Source organism: Asterias amurensis, chromosome 2, assembly GCF_032118995.1.
Source record: "Asterias amurensis chromosome 2, ASM3211899v1".
Classification (NCBI taxonomy): domain Eukaryota; kingdom Metazoa; phylum Echinodermata; class Asteroidea; order Forcipulatida; family Asteriidae; genus Asterias; species Asterias amurensis.
The window spans coordinates 4,679,397-4,696,998 of record NC_092649.1 but is presented as its reverse complement, the minus strand read 5'-3'; the positions used below and the strand labels follow the sequence as shown (position 1 = coordinate 4,696,998).

Sequence of the window (17,602 nt, the reverse complement as noted above, 5' to 3'; positions counted from 1 at the left end):
ATTTCTTGCGACTTTGATGACCAATTGAGCCCAAAGTTTCAATGGTTTGTTATTTTATGCAGATGTTGGGATACACCAAGCAAGAAGACTGGTCGTTGACAATTACCAATAGTGTCCGTGTCTTTTAGAGAAATGATTTGTTTTGTTTGTAATGACAATAATTAAGCTTTGCAGAGAGACAATTTAGAAATAGTTGCACTAAAAACCCAAGAATGAAATGAAAAACCTATAATCTGCTGACTCAACAAAATACACGGACAAAATATTGTTGACCTAAGGACTAATGGATTGACTAGACCTGTTGAAATGAGGAAAAAACAATTAGACCACGCATTATTTCAAGGCAGTGGACACTATTGGTAACTACTCAAAATAATTATTATCATAAAACCTTTCTTGATTATGAGTAATGGGGAGAGGTTGATAGTATAAAACATTGTGAGAAACATCTCCCTCTGAAGTGAGGTAGTTTCGAGAAGGAAGTTATGTTCCACTCATTTGATTTTGAGACCTCAGGTTTACAATTTGAGGTCTCGAAATTAAGCATCTGAGCGCACACAACTTCGTGTGACAAGGGTGTTTTTTTCTTTCATTATCTCACAACTTTGACGACCGACTGAGCTCAAATTTTTACAGGTTTGTTACTTTACAGCAACCGAGAAAACTGGTGTAATACAATTACCAATAGTGTCCAGGGTCTTTAAATGCACTGGAAACTTTTGGTAATAATGCCACAAAACAAGTTGCCTCACTTGGTGTAACCCAACATACATACGAATAAAAAAAACAAATTTGTGAACTTTGGACTCAATTGGTCATCAAAGTTTGCATTCTGAGAATAATGAGAGAAAAACACCCTTGATTTGTGTGCTTTCAGATGCCTCAAAAAAGGCTTCAGGCCTGAAGTCTCTTAATATTTTAATAAGAAATTATCTCTTTCTCAAAAACTATGGTTGCTCAGAGGGAGAAGTTTCTCACAATTATTTATACAATTAACAGCTCTACCGTGCTTGCTACCAAGTCAGTTTACATGCCAACAATTATTTGGAGTATTTATTAATATTGTCCAGTGCCTTTAGGTCACAAACTGATGAAAGGTCAGCACTGGACAAGCACCCCAACTAGCTCTTAGTCAGCGAAAAAAGAATGCCTATCAATTTTCTTAAAGGGAAGGTACACGTTTGGTATTTACTCAAAATAAATATTAACTTAAAGCCTTTGGGCCCTTTCAGTAAACAGTGTTTTCCAAGGCCCACACTTTGTGTACCACAACTTCTATATCAAATAACAAACCTGTAAAAAGTTAGGCTCAATCAATCGTCGGAGTCGAGAGAAAACAACGGAAAAACCCACCCTTGTTTCCGCGTGTTTTCGCCGTGTCATGACATGTGTTTAAAATAAATCCGTAATTCTCGTTGACGAGAATTTATATTGTTTTGCTGTTTTCTCAAAAAGTAAAGCATTTCATGGAATAATATTTCAAGAGAAGTCTTTCACCATTGCCTTCTGTAAACCGTGTTTATTTGTAAATCTGTGAACTTTTACTTTTTTTTCTGAACCGAAAGGGTAAAAAAAACTGACTTCGTAACAAGCATTAAAGAGCTGTTTATAGTATAAAACATTGTGAGAAACGGCTCCCTCTGAAGTAGCATAGATTTTGAAATAGAGGTGATTTCTCGCTAAAGTAAGAAAAGACTTCTAGCTAGAAGTCTTTTATTCCTATCTGAAAGCACACAAATTCGTCCAACAAGAGTGTTTTTTACTTTTATCATTTTCTCCCAACTCTGACGACCAATTGAGCTCAAATTTTCACAGGTTTGTTATTTTATGCATATGTTGACTGAGATACACCAAGGGAGAACACTTGTCTTTGACAATTACCAATAGTGTACCTTCCCTTTAAACACAAATCACTAGGGTATGAGTAAGGGTCATGTAGATCGCACATCACTGTGTCTACTGGTCAACCATTTCTGCTACGGAGCAAAATGTTGCACTAAGAATATTACTCTAGCAGAAATAGGGCCCAGATAATTATTTAAATTCACGTCATAAAGATCTTCCCCTTTTTAGTAATAGGAGACCACATCTAATTGAATTTTCACTCAACTTTCCTTTTTTTTTTGGTTCGCGATGGATGACGACTATGAAGTGAAAGAGGGAGATTATAGGTATAATTAGTTGCCATAGCAACAACAGACTCTTAAATTGAATTCAATTCCTGCAGGACAGGGAGGGTAGCATCGCATACTCTTGTGGGGGTTGGCGAGTGAATACACAATTAAGCCCCCCAAAAAACTGCACGTCAATTTAAACGTCATGCTACAGCCTACAATGAGTTCTCCAAGGTCATTTTGACTAAACTTAATCCCAGCCCCCCCCCCCCAAAAAAAAGCCCACGTCATGAAAGAGCACCAAATGGATGACTTCGATGGTCTTTAAATAGCTCTAATTATCTTGATAGAGCCACGTAATGTCATGAATTTGTGACTTCAATTCTTTTAAGAATCTTAATGGGAGTATATCTGAAGTTGGAAATTTTCAAAAAAGCAAAGCTGATTAAGAGTGCTTTAGTCATTTTCTTTCTTTTTGTTGATGGGGCGGGGGGGGGGGGGGAGAGGACGGGGACGACTTTTGCAAGGTTTTGCAAATACAAAACAGATTAAGGAGTAATGTACGCTTTCAACTTGAGGAGAGAACTTAATCCTTCTCATCAGCCAATAACCTAATGACGTAGGCAGTAGGAAAACAGGACCTTTTAAGAGAGAGTTGATTGGTTCATTTAAAGACACTGGACACTATTGGTAATTGTCAAAGACCAGTATTCTCCCTTGGTGAATCTCAACATATGCATAAAATAACAAACCTGTGAAAATTTGAGCTGAATCGGTTGTCGAACTTGCGAGATAATGATGAAAGAAAAAACACCTTGTCACACGAAGTTGTGTGCTTGCTGATGCCTGATTTCGAGACCTCAAGATCTATATCTGAGGTCTCAAAATCAAATTCATGGAAACTGGCTTTAAATGATTTCTTTCAACACAACACCCCTCCAGCTATGAAATGGTAAACCCTCCGCCGCCCTCGGGTAAACAACTCCTTATAAGGAAATGCTGTGCGCGTGGCGCGTATTGCATGATGTGGCAGCGGTTGGTCTCGAGCAATAGGAATGAAGAAACCGTCTAACAAAAACAGGTGCAAGGTCGCGTGTCACGCCTATGAATTAACACTTTTTACCGGTCATAAACAAAAGTTTATACACACCCACGTGACGCGCTCTCCACCAAGGAATAGCGAAACTGTCTGAGGTTTTTAAGAATGTGAATTTCATGTAATTGTTTCTTCTTTACCCTATCAACAAATCCTTCCCTTGATTTGTTCTTGAAGATTTTCAACCGAGGAAGAACTGTCTCTGGGTAAGCCTGTAGAGAGATGCAACAAAAGTGCAACAATCATTAAAAGAAATATTCTCAGCCGGTTAAAGGAACATTACATTATTGGTTTTTGCTAACAAAACAGTTGGTGGCAGATTAAGCACTTAATGTTATCCACCATATACATAAACTGACAAACCTGTAGAAGTTTGAAATGAAATCAGCAATCTGGGTCACAAGAAAATAGTGGAAAAAAACAATTACACACTTTGCATGACAACGATAAAGCAAAAAAAAAAAAATCGAACAAGACGTTCAGTGAGCGATATCACTCCAAACGGGAACTGTTTCTTCAAAAAGAAACATTTCAAGGGATGTTTTCTACTTTCATCATCACACGTCATAAGATTAATGTAAATCTGTGATCTTAGACCTTTTTTTTCTCACAAATTCTGTAAAGTTCCATTAATGCCTTTACTTTACTTTTGTTGAGCAGACCAAGCACCTGTGTGCAACCATATTTGGAGCTTGGAGTTTCCATGAACTGTACATAGGGTGTCATGGCCGGGTGATTAAGAGCATCATAGTAAAGTTCTTGTGGTTAAGTCATCTGAGTCAGGTTTCGAGACCTGGTCATGGCACTTGTGTTCTTGAGAAAGATGCTTAACTATAGTTGATTCTTTTAAAGGCAGTGGACACTACTGGTAATTACTCAAAACAATAAAACCTTAATTGGTAACAAGTAATGGGTAATAGTACAAAACATTGTGAGAAACGCTCCCTCAGAAGTAACATAGTTTTCGAGAAAGAAGTAATTTCCCACGAATTTGATTTCGATACCTCAGATTACGAATTTGAGGTCTCAAAATCAAACATCTGAAAGCACACAACTTCGTATGACAAGGGTGTTTTTTCTTTCATTATTCTGTTATTATCTTACAACTTCCATGATCGTATGAGCTCAATTTTCACAGGGTTGTTATTTCATGCATATGTTGTGATACACCATGTACACCAAGTGAGAAGACTGGTCTTTGACAATTACCAATAGTGTCCACAGTCTTTAACTCAGGAGTATAGAAGGGTACCTGCGAGGGAGAGGTTGATATTGTATATAAGCCACTAGCGCCATACGGTAGCTTGGCTGTATACTCCCTAGGGAGCTGAGAAGATTAAAGGAGCGTCACTGGCCAACTGAGCAGGGCACTAATGTATAGCGCATTGAGACCTTATTGTGAAATGCGCTGTATAAAAACTTGTGTTATTATTATTATAACATTGACTTTAATGACAGTGGACACTGGGTAATTGTCAAAGACCAGTCTTCTCACTTTGTGTACCTCAACATATGCACAAAATAACAAACCTGTGAAAATTTGAGCTCAATTGGTTGGTCGAAGTTGTGAGATAATAATGAAAGAAATAACACCCTTGTCACACGAATTTGTGTGCCTTCAGATGCTTGATTTCCAGACCTCAAATTCACTTCAGAAGGAGCCGTTCCTCACAATGTTTTATACCATCAACCTCTGCCCATTACTCGATACCTATTAAGGTTTTAAGCAAATAATTATTTGAGTAATTACAAATACATGTAGTGTCCACTGCCTTTAAAACGTCTGGTGAACTGGTGAAAACACATCTGGATTTATGTGATTGTTTGTACAACACAAACTAATTATATCGTTGCGGTACCCGCTGCCAAAACATAGGATTCGAACTGCCTCTAGCTGCCGGCAACCTCGGTAGTCTAGTTGGTAAGACACTGCTCTAGAATTGCAAGGGTCGTGGGTTCGAATCCCACCCGAATAACATGCCTGTGATATTTTTTCACAGGACTCGGGAAAGTACTGAGTATACAGTGCTAACACACATCGGTGTATGGGTAAAAACCAAAATTAATATTCTTTATCCCCGATGCAAATTTAACATCTATTACAAACTAATTTATTTACCTTGTCTGTGATGTGATGTAACAGTTGACCATGAAAGGCTAGTCTGCAACTGTTGGAATGTATGTCAAAGTTAAGAAAAAACACCAGCAATTGTTGGAAATTAAAAATAAACCCCTCAAAAACAAACCCAAAACCAAAAACAAATAAAATAAGAACTGCTTCTAGCTACCGGGCAATCTAGGGTGTCTAGTTGGTATACAGTGCTAACACACATCGGTGTGTAAGGGTAAAACCAAAATAATATTCTTTATGCACATTTAACATCTATTATCTCCAATCAGATTCGCAGAATGGAGTGGCGATAACAAAATATATTGCACGGCTAATATCACTACCTGCGTCTTGTGTGTTCTATGTCACGCGCCAAGTTTGCTTGAAGATAAATCTGTTATCACACACGCGCTCATGGAAATACGGCAAATATAGCGCGTCTGCGTCCCATCTGCGGTCGAAAACACTCAAGCTTGTGTGATAACTTATACTATACGTATGGAAGTGCTATATTTTTTCTTATTATTCACTCATGCTTGAATCTAGTGTCTAAACATCTAGAAAATTGATATCGCAAAAAAAAAAAAAAATACATTCACTGCAATCATTCAGTTTCCAACAGTCTCTACACTCTAACAACGGACCTGTGATCATCTAGTGTTAAATACAGCGCCAGTACACTTGAAAACAACCAAAAGGGGTTTATGTTTATCCAGAATGTTTATACCAGGCTTGTCTTGTTTCCTGCAATCAAAATAAGCGAGCAACGTTGATTTATGGGGTCGCCGAATATTACTTTCTTGACTTCGAAAGGAACCTCAGATGGAGCCATGTGAATTTTATAATCAGTGAGCTTTCGGATTGAACCTAATCAATTTTGATTTTCATTTATTTACCGGTCCCGTGCTCTGTTTTTCAGTAAGGGAAGAAAATCCCACTTAAGCCCTGGATAGAAACAAAAGCCAAAGTAAGATTGGAGGTGTTTGTATCATAAGATAAGATGGGTAGTTTGTGTGAATTATTAGAAGGTAGAAACCAGATGGCACTTCACTCTGCAGACCTGATCCTGGACGTCTGAATATAAATTACCAGATAATGACTTCATCTCGGCAGAACCTTGTGACCTGCATCCACTTGTATCCTTTGAATCTCTCAGCAGGAGACTCGTGTTGGACTTCTTAGCGGTAACGTTCCATTTGTTTGTATTGTGATTAATTTGAAATGTCATGCTATACTTGGATGTTATTGCTTATGATCAACAATTCTCTTTTTTTTCTAGATGAGAGATTGCCTAACCACGGACGGCCACTTCGAGGTGAGGGCTTTAACTGATTAGGGCTGTCGACCATAGTCATCTAAGGGGCACGTTGCCACCTGGACAGTCCATAAGAATGTAGGCAGTCCACTAGGAGCCTGGCTGGTAGAGTAGATTGCACTACTTTTGCGAAGCAATTATGGTCAAGTGCCTTGCTTAAGGGCACAAGTGTCATGACTGGGATTCGAACCCACACTCTGCTGCTGACAACACCAGAGTTCACCTGCCAACTATGTGAATTTCAGGTTCTTCAGTGTCGTTGTGAACATTGGTATGTTTTGTGTACTTTGTGTAGGAATAATTTGGCATACATGAAGAAGAATGGATCAACCAGTCTTTCTATTTGACTATCATTCAGAAAACGACAGCGCTGCCAAAACATAGGATTCAAACTGCCTCTAGCTACCGAGCAACCTCGGTAGTCTAGTTGGTAAGACACTGCTCTAGAATTGCAAGCGTCGTGGGTTCGAATCCCACCCGAGTAACATGCCTGTGATATTTTTTCACAGGACTCGGGAAAGTGCTGAGTATACAGTGCTAACACACATCGGTGTATGGGTAAAAAAAATAAAAAAATTAATATTCTTTATCCCCGATGCAAATTTAACATCTATTATATCGTTGCGGTACCCGCTGCCAAAACATAGGATTCGAACTGCCTCTAGCTGCCGGGCAACCTCGGTAGTCTAGTTGGTAAGACACTGCTCTAGAATTGGAAGGGTCATGGGTTCGAATCCCACCCGAGTATTTTTGCCTGTGATATTTTTTCACAGGACTCGGGAAAGTACTGAGTATACAGTGCTAACACACATCGGTGTATGGGTAAAAAAATTAAAAAATTAATATTCTTTATCCCCGACATCTCTAACATCACTACGGTTGATTGTTCCTTGCTTGAAAATACAAGGCTTAAAAAAAAAAAAAGTGTTTTTAAAACCATGAGCGATCTTCATAAAGCATGCACTGTCCATTAGCCTAAGCCCTTAAGACCAACTCCTAAATGCTAAACATCACATTCATACAGAATCAAAGTGGCAAGAGTAGCACTTTTTATTATGAAGCAAAGAATACTCTTAAGTCTAGAGCGCCGTTCAGTGATCACGACACAAAATGACTTAATTCCCTGCTATTTACAACATGTATTAGCATTCATCACGACTGGATGTAAATTGATAACTACACAAACATTGGACAAAGGACATTGTGTGGTACTGTGAGAGATGCAAAGGCTACATGTATCATGCAATATTGTATAAAAGCTTATACATGTAGCAAATTTATAGTAGTATTTTTGTTGTCTTCTTCTTAATGTTGAAAACTTCTTTTGTTAAATGATATGGGGAGCTTTTAAAGGCAGTGGACACTATTGGTAATTATTCAAAATAATTATTAGCATAAAACCTTACTTGGTGACGAGTAATGGGGAGAGGTTGATAGTATAAAACATTGTGAGAAACGGCTGCCTCTGAAGTGCCATAGTTGTTGAGAAAGAAGTAATTTTCCATAAATTTGATTTCGAGACCTCCGATTTAGAATTTGAGGTCTCGAAATCAACCATCTAAATGCACACAACTTTGTGTGACAAGAGTGTTTTTTCTTTCATTATTATCTCGCAACTTCGATGACCAATTGAGCTCAAATGTTCACAAGTTTGTTATTTTATGCACATGTTGAGATACATGTACCGGTACACTAAATGAGAAGACTTTGACAATTACTAATAGTGTCAACTGTCTTTAAGGAAAGCAACTTGAAAATAATATCATTCTTTATTGTCAAACAAATACCTTCCAGATAAGAATAAACCACCAAATGGATACCTTACCTTTAAAGGCAGTTGGTAATTACTCAAAATAATTTGTAGCATAAAACCTTACTTGTCAATGGGCAATGGGGAGAGCTTGATAGTATAAAACATTGTGAAAAACAGCTCCCTCTGAAGTAACATAGTTTTTCGAGAAAGAAGTAATTTTCCACGAATTTGATTTCGAGACCTCAGAATCATATTTTGAGGTCTCGAAATCCAGCATCTGAAAGCAAACAACTTTGTGTAACAAGGGTGTTTTTTAATTCATAGTTATCTGTTATGCATATGTTGAGATTCAACAAGTGAGAAGACTGGTTTTTGACATTTACCAATATGTCCAGTGTCTTTAAAGACAAAAAATTGATCCGAATAAACAAATATTAATGGTGCAAAAGGATATGAATATCTGTGTCCAACTTTGAACCAATCACAAGGCAGCTTGCAGGGCAAGTAACAGGCTTCTCAAACTCTATCAAAGCCCACTGTTGATTGGAGGACGGTCCTGTACTGTGTGATTTTTCCTTGTCTTCTGACTTCTGATTGGATGATTTCGGCGGTAGGCTGAGTAACTCTTCCTGATAGATATACTCCTGGTCAAAACTGAAATCTGATGATGCCAAACAAATTAGTAATAATATAAACAAAAAATAAGAAATGCAAATTAAAGGTCAGTCTAGTCAGTCTACAGCTGGGTCAACCTTCACGGAGATGCCAACTAAAACTAGACAGCGAAGCTGCCATGGCGAGCTGCCGATCGCCAGATAGAACCATTGACTGACAGAAAAAACAATCATTTGATCAACTGATGGTCACAGGGGTGGAGACAGTGAAAAGTATGAAGTTAAGACCATTTAAGGTTTTCATCTTTTCATATTATCTACATGTAAGCAGCAATATTTGATTGAAGTTTTAAATCTGTACATCATTGCAATAAAGAGTGATGATCATTTAAAGGGACACGTTGCCTTTTCCAGAAGAATAGTTTCAATTCAGTACATCAGTGCAATAAGAAGTTATGACCATTTAAGGTTTTCATTGTTTCAGCTCATTCAACTGGAACCATTGATGCACTCTTTGAATTTTATCTTTTCATATGTATCTATACAACAGAAGCAATGTATTAAGTTTCAAGTCATTACACCGTTGCAATAAGAAGTTATGAGTATGACCATTTAAGGTTTTCATTGTTTCAGCTCATTCAACTGGAACCATTGATGCACTCTTTGAATTGTATCTTTTCATATGTACCTATACGACAGAAGCAATATTTGACTTAAGTTTCAAGTCAGTACATCATTGCAATCAGGAGTTATGATCATTTTATGTTTTTCATTGTTTCAGCTCATTCAACTGGAACCAGTGACAGAGAGATTGATTTTTGTTTAAACAAATTATTTCAAAACTTTAAGATTTAAGTTTGAGTTTGTTTCTTTAAAATCCAGATGTCAATGTTTGACTTTGAGCCTGAAAAAAAAAACTTTAACATTTTTTGTATTCCAAAAACTTAAAAAAAAATGTTATTCCAAAAACTTTAACATTTTCTTATTCCAAAAACTTCAACATTATTGGAAAACATAGCTAAAAACTACAAAAAATGACTGACAAGCATATTTAACAATCTCACTTGGGTTTGTACATACCAAAAACAACTCAACTCAAAGACTGAAACTTAAACCAAAAACTTTAACATTTCCACTGAGTGCGGACGGCCGGACGGACGGACGGACGGACGGACGGACGGACGGACGGACGGTTGGACGGACGGACTGACAAAATCGGTATTACATAGGCTCGCATACTGCTAAAGCAGCTCGCCAAAAATGAATTTTACTCTTCCAAAAATTATTGATGAAATAAATTTTTAATAAAGTACCAATCTCATAAAACTACTAAATGGGCAGCTTTACTATTTCATTAAACTGTGCTTTTAAATATTTATTTTTTTAATAATAGGAGGCAGTTTGGTTTTTGATTCTGAATCTTCGAATGAATTCAATAACAACTCGAAACTAACTCTTCTAAAAGCTGTTAAACATACAAGACCTTTCTTAATTCATTTATTCCATACCATACATTTGATCTTATTTTGAGACAAGTTCCCTTCTAACACCTTACCAGTAGCAGTTTTAATACATTTTTTATTATGAAATGCCGCTGAACTCACAAGGCTGGATGACCACTTCAAGGCGAGGGCTAAACCTAAATGATTTGGGCTATTCTAGGCCCAAAACAACTGTCACCAGGGGCACGTTTTGCCCATCTACTCCTGGAGCTGAAACGGGGTCACCCCTTTCACAATCCACAAGGATGTAGGCAACTGGCATGGGTATCATCCACTAGGAGGCTCTGGTTGGTAGAGCAGAGATCACTACCTTCCCAACTTTATGAAGCAAGTGTCACGACCGGGATTCAAACCCACACTCTGCTGGTGACAACACCAGAGCTTGGGTCCAGTAAATTAGGCCGCTTGACCACAACACACCACGAACGACCGTATCAAGTCCAGTTCATACTTCCTGCGAAAGTGAACACCAAGCAAATTTTGACATCACATGGCTGTTTTCCTTAGAGAATGATTCGCAGAAGTTGAACACAGTTAACTTGTTGTGAACTTTTCTTTGTGAATTTGTGATGCCAAAATTCGTATCGCATTCACATTTGCAGGAAGTAACAATATTAATATCGAAGTCTTACATTATATAGTGCATGTATCTACCAACAAGGTACTCAAGGCACTTATGTACATGTACATGTAGTATGTACAGTTTATACAGTAAGATAGGTTTAATACTGAAGTTATGCATTCTCAGACCCAATTATGTAGCACCTTATAAAGGTTTTCAAGGTGCTACGACGCATTTAGCAGCCACAGCCAGGAACACAGGGGCGAACCCCTTCTCTTTTCGATAAGTGCACTGGGTTCTTTTACATGCGTTACACAACACATTGGACCAACGGCTTTACGTCCCATCCGAAGGACGAAGGACAAAGCAATGGTTACATGCAAGTGTCTTCCTTAAAGTTTGAACCTGGCTTTACTTACCTACACTAGAAGCAGAAGGCAGCGTGACTTGGTGATTTGCAGGAAGGCCGAAGAAGAAAACCCTCACCATTATCGTATCATGGCCCATGGTAACTGCCGATCAAACACAATTAACTCTGATTACAAAAGGGGGACAGAAAGTACTCCAGGATAATGAACACAGGTGCAACAATAACAAGAACCAGTTTTCATACTAAAAGCACTTGTTAATATGTGTTTCAGTTTAAAGGGTGTATGTAACTTTTGTAGGACAAAAAACACAATATCTACAGATTTACACTAAACTTACACAGTTTGAAGATAATAATAGTAGAAAGCTTCCCTGAAAATATTACATGCTGAGGTGCTGCAGTTTTGGGGAAATGAGCAAAAAAAAGACAAGAAAATTATTTTAAGCCTTTACAAACGTATTTTCATGACATTGTTTTACTCATTTCTCAAAAACTACAGCACCTCAGTTAGTAATATTTGAAGGGAAGCTTTCCACTATCATTATCTTCAAACCCTGTAAGTGTAATGTAAATCTATGGACATTTTGAAAAGGTACCCAAATCCTTTAAAGGGAAGGTGTACGTTTGGAAATCATTCTTAAAACTAATAACAATAAAAACCTACTTGGGTTAGAGGTATGACACCTTTCAATAGTATAAATCATTTTGAGGATCATTTCACTTTGAAGTAATGTAGTTATGAAAGAATATATAATTTTTTAGCCCTCAAGGTTTGAGTCTGAGAAGCGTTACTTACCGTACCGCATCTTAAAATTCTGTTTTTGGATTAATTCATTCATATAGGGACAAAATCGCTCCAGATTTTCGGTGACATCTCAAAAAACGCGTCCACCTTTTGAAACGAAATTTACCCAGGTTAGTTTTACCTTGGTTTTACCGTATGAATACTATTGAGGATATACCAATCAAATGGTTCCACAAAAACGAAAAGGTATTATTTCCCTTTAAAGTGAAGGTACATGTTTGGTAATTACTCAAAACAATTATTAACTTAAAAACTGACTTGTAGCAAACATTGGAGAGCTGTTGATAGTTTTAACATTGTGGGAAACGACTCCCTCTGAAGTAATGTAGTTTTTGAGAAAGAGGTAATTTCTCACTAAAATAATAAAAGACTTCAAGCTAGAAGTCTTTTATTCCTACGTGTATCTGAAAGCACACAAATTTGTCCATTAAGGGTGTTTTTTTCTTTCATTATTATCTCGCAACTTCGATGATCGATTGAGCCCAAATTTTCACAGGCTTGTTAACGTGTATTTTATGCATATGATGGGATACACCAAGTGAGAACTTCCCTTTAAGACGGGTATGCTACATTTATGAATCATGAGACCCATTAATACAGCGCCTTGGGGTAGGGGTTTGCAAAAATGATGCAGCACAATCACAAGTCAACCATGCCAGAAAACACCAGGGGCAAACCCCTTCTCTAAGTCTATATAACTGGGTTCTTTTTAATACGCATATACACAATGCACTGGACCTACAGCATTACATTTCCTGTCCAAAGGGAGAAGAAATAAGTGTCCTATACTTAAGGACACAAGTGTCAGATAGGTTTTCATACCCACACTCAGCTGATCAGAAACACCAGAACTCGAGTTTAGCGATTGAACACTTGGCTATGATACATGCAACAACAAAAACAGCGCAGTGCAAAAAAAAAAAAAAATCAGATTTGTACACTGTGAAAGGGGTGCACACAGAAGACTTGGAAAAACACTAAAAAAATAAAAGTAGCTTATAATGTTTATGACTTTTCTGCCAATTGGTTGGTTGCTATTTAATGTATTAATTGAAGATTGATTTTGTCTTTCCATGGATCACAACTTTTATCATGGATAGCCCAAAGTTCCCAAGGTTTACACATATGTATGGATTGCACACGAGGTCAAACATTACTAGATTGTATCTCCACCATGCAAAGTTTCAAATCCTAAATCATGCACATGGTGTTACTGCAAACCTTACTAGATTGTATCCACCATGCAAAGTTCAATTCAATTCAATTCAATTCAATACACGTTTAGTCCATTTCCATACTCTTGTTGAGAAAAAAAAAAAAATTGTGAGAATTAAACAGTACATAGAAATTTAACAAATCTAAAGTGTATTAAATTATACAGAAAAACAATATACATGTAAACTAAAAGCAAATAATAAATTAATAACTAGGAATTAACTATGTACAATACAGGAGCGAGAGCATGAGGCTGTTAGTTAAGCCGTGGCTTGTAGACAACAGCCTTTATACAGACAAGAAAACAAACAAACAAACAAACAAACAAACAAACAAGCAAACAAACAAATAAACATCGAAGAAGAAACAAGGGCAAGACAATTATACAATGACAATACAAAATGCTGACGACAAAAACACAAAGAATGTTGAACCAGGCTAACTGAAGACGACAAAAGAAAATAAATAAGTGGAGAGAAAAGCAATGTTACATAGTGGGAGAGGAGGACTCTTTTGTAAGAGATCTTAAATCGACCCACGGATGGCATTGTTCTTAAATTGCTAGAGATAGCATTCCAAAGACGTGGACCAGTGAATCGAAGGGTGTTGCTAGAGTACAGGGTGCGGGTGAAAAGAAAGAAACAGGTTATTACGGGATCTGGTTGAGTAGTCATGGACTGAAGTGGAAAATGTTCGAGGAAGGAGATTATTAGTATATTTGAACATAAAAATGCCAGTTTGAAGTTTATTGATGTCAGTAAGAGTAAGGGTGCATAAACGCGCGAAAAGGGGTGCAGAGTGGTCCCGGAAATGAGAAAAAGTGCATATTCGAATGGCCCTTTTTTGGATAACAGACAATTAGGCGTTCAATTTACTATTGCTGGTATGCGCCCAGACAATGTTACAATAATTCAAATACGGTAGAATAAGAGAGTTGTACAGTAAGTGCATAGAGGTAGCTGGAAGAAAGAAGCGGAGTTTAGATAGAACGCCTGTGTTTCGGGAAACGGTTTTAGAAATAGAAGAAATGTGTTCTGTCCAGGAAAGGCTTTGATCAATGGTAACGCCCAGAAATTTTGCAGAAGATACCCTGTTGATGGGAATATTGTCAATAACCAGTTGAGGCAAGAAAATCTCTAGTGGACGAGCTGACTTGGTAAAGAGAATAAAGTTAGTTTTGTTGTGATTTAAAGAAAGTTTGTTTGCTTTAAACCACGAAGAAATAGAGCAGAGTTCAGAGTTCCAAATCCTTCTCATGTACATGGTGTTACTGCAAACCTTACTAGATTGTATCCCCACCATGCAAAGTTTCAAATCTTACTCATGTACATGGTGTTACTGCAAACCTAACTAGATTGTATCTCCACCATGCAAAGTTTCAAATCCTACTCATGTACATGGTGTTAATGCAAACCTTACTAGATTGTATCTCCACCATGCAAAGTTTCAAATCCTACTCATTTACATGGTGTTACTGCAAACCTTACTAGATTGTATCTCCACTATGTAAAGTTTCAAATCCTACTCATGTACATGGTGTTACTACAAACCTTACTAGATTGTATCTCCACCATGCAAAGTTTCAAATCCTACTCATTTACATGGTGTTACTGCAAAACTTACTAGATTGTATCTCCACTATGTAAAGTTTCAAATCCTACTCATGTACATGGTGTTACAGTACCTTACTAGATTGTATCTCCAACATGCAAAGTTTCAAATCCTACTCATGTACATGGTGTTACTGCAAACCTTACTAGATTGTATCTCCACCATGCAAAGTTTCAAATCTTACTCATGTACATGGTGTTACTGCAAACCTTACTAGATTGTATCTCCACCATGCAAAGTTTCAAATCCTGCTATTACATCTATTGCACTTAATCATCCACAAAAGAAATAAAAACAGTGACAGGCTTTTTTACCCTTTAAAGCCATTGGACACTTTCTGAACAGAGCAAAAATTAAAAGTTCACAGATTTACAAATAACTTACAGGGTTTACAGAAGGTAATTGTGAAAGACCTCCCTTGAAATATTATTCCATGAAATGCTTTACTTTTTGAGAAAACATTAAAACAATTATCAATTCTCGATATCGAGAATAAAGGATTTATTTTAAACACATGTCATGACACGGCGAAACAAGCCGAAACAAGGGTGGGTTTTCCTGTTATTTTTCACAGGTTTGTTATTTTATATGTAAGTGGTGATACACAAAGTGTGGGCCTTTGGACCATACTGTTTACCAATGTTGTGCAATTGCTTTAATATTCCTCCCCCCTTCTTCTTTTTTTAATAACCCACAACTTGTTAACTGTCTAACTAAGCTGAACAGTCTGCAGTTGTCAGGCATTCAATCTGGATTGTCAGAACCACCCTCTGTTATTAATTGCCAACTATACAAGATGAACAAGGAGGTTTAATGAAGTACTGGAATAAAACGCCCTGAAAGCATCCAAGATATTAAGTTCTCGTCTCCTCACGCTCCAACGGAGAGTAACAAATTGCTACTGTGTTTTTTTGTCTTTGTTTTTAAATGTCTTTTGCATCCTCGGGGTTTTTGTCGAGGGCGTTTGGAGATGATGTATAATTAGTTATGCTTATGACTTTAGGAAAGATGCAGGGGCGTAGCAATAGCATTTTCGTTCCCCGGTACTATGAACATTAATTTGCTGACTGACATCTGGGTTTTTTCTTTTTTTTTTCTTTTTTCTTTTAATCCAAGTTGCAGATTGAAATTTTGAATTTTATTTAAAAGGCAGTGGACACTATTGGTAATTACTCAAGATAGTTATTAGCATAAAACCTTACTAGGTAACCAGTAATGGAGAGCTGTTGATAGGTCAAAACGTTGTGGCAACCACGCTCTCTGAAGAACTGTAGTTTTTGAGAAAGAAGTAATTTTCCACGAATTTGATTTCAAGACCTCCGAATTGGATTTTGAGGTCTCGAAATCAAGCAACTATATGCACACAACTTCTTGTGACAAGGGTGTTTTTATTTCATTATTATCTCGCACTATTAAGTTGCACAATTTTTCAAACAGCTAGTTTAGGTTATCTCTATAAAAAAAAAAATTAAGACAAAAATAATGCTGATTACTTTACTCATACATGGCTTTTAATGTCTTTTCATCCCAGCAACTATTTTAATAAGTAATTAATTCCTAAACACTAACACCTCTTAGTGAAAATGAAAACAAAAACAAAGATTCGCTTGCAGATTGCGAAAGTGACCTATCGTGCTGTCAAGATAGGTCACTTTGTAAAAAAAAAGAAGCGCTTCCAGATGTCACACACACCCACGATCTGCGTACGCTATATCCCTTTGTTAAAGGAACACGTTGCCTTGGATCGGACGAGTTGGTCAAAACAAAAGCGTTTTTAACTGTTTTTTATAAAATGCATATAGTTGGAAAGATGTTATAAAAGTAGAATACAATGATCCACACAAGTTTGCCTCGAAATTGCGTGGTTTTCCTTCTACTGTGCGAACTAACATGGTCGGCCATTTATGGGAGTCAAAATTTTGACCCCCATAAATGGCCGACGTGTTAGTCGACGAGGTAAAAGGAAAACCACGCAATTTCGAGGCATGTTTGTGTGGATCATTGTATTCTACTTTTACAACATCTTTCTACCCATATGCATTTTATAAAAAACGGTTACAAACGCTTTTCAAAGACCAACTCGACCGATCCAAGGCAACGTGTCCCTTTAAAGTGGTACTTCTAGAAAGGTCAATTTGCGGGGGAAAACAATTAAAAATCTAATGACAGAAAGAAGTGATTTTACACGAATTTGATTTTGAGACCTCAGATTTCGAATTTGAGGTCTTGAAATCAACCATCTAAACACAGACAACTACGTGTGACATGGGTGTTTTTTCTTTCATTATTTTCTCGCAACTTCGACGACCAATTGAGCTCAAATTTTCACAGGTTTGTTATTTTATGCATATGATGAGATACACTAAGTGAGAAGACTGGTCTTTGACAATTACCAATAGTGTCCATCGTCTTTAAGTATCATTTTCTTTGTTTGTTTGTCCTGTTTCGTTCTCGTCTGTCGTTCTGTTGTAACTTCAGTTCTGTTCTGAAGGAAAGTATTTTGTTTAAAAGCCTTGTCTTTTGAATATGCCTCAA

At 37.2% G+C, this 17,602-nt stretch overlaps 1 protein-coding gene across 2 annotated transcripts in view; it reads right to left on the bottom strand.

The window, feature by feature from the left end:
* LOC139949664 (selenocysteine-specific elongation factor-like) overlaps nt 1-17,602 on the bottom strand; it is a 62,094-nt gene that overhangs the window by 4,103 nt on the left and 40,389 nt on the right. For both annotated transcript variants that reach the window (XM_071948135.1, XM_071948126.1), the window contains exons 10-13: nt 11,486-11,578; nt 8,844-9,049; nt 5,330-5,389; nt 3,351-3,422 (exon numbers count right to left, since the gene is read on the bottom strand). In XM_071948135.1, the coding sequence (XP_071804236.1) occupies nt 3,351-3,422; nt 5,330-5,389; nt 8,844-9,049; nt 11,486-11,578 (431 nt within the window). The remainder of the gene's footprint in view (nt 1-3,350; nt 3,423-5,329; nt 5,390-8,843; nt 9,050-11,485; nt 11,579-17,602) is intronic.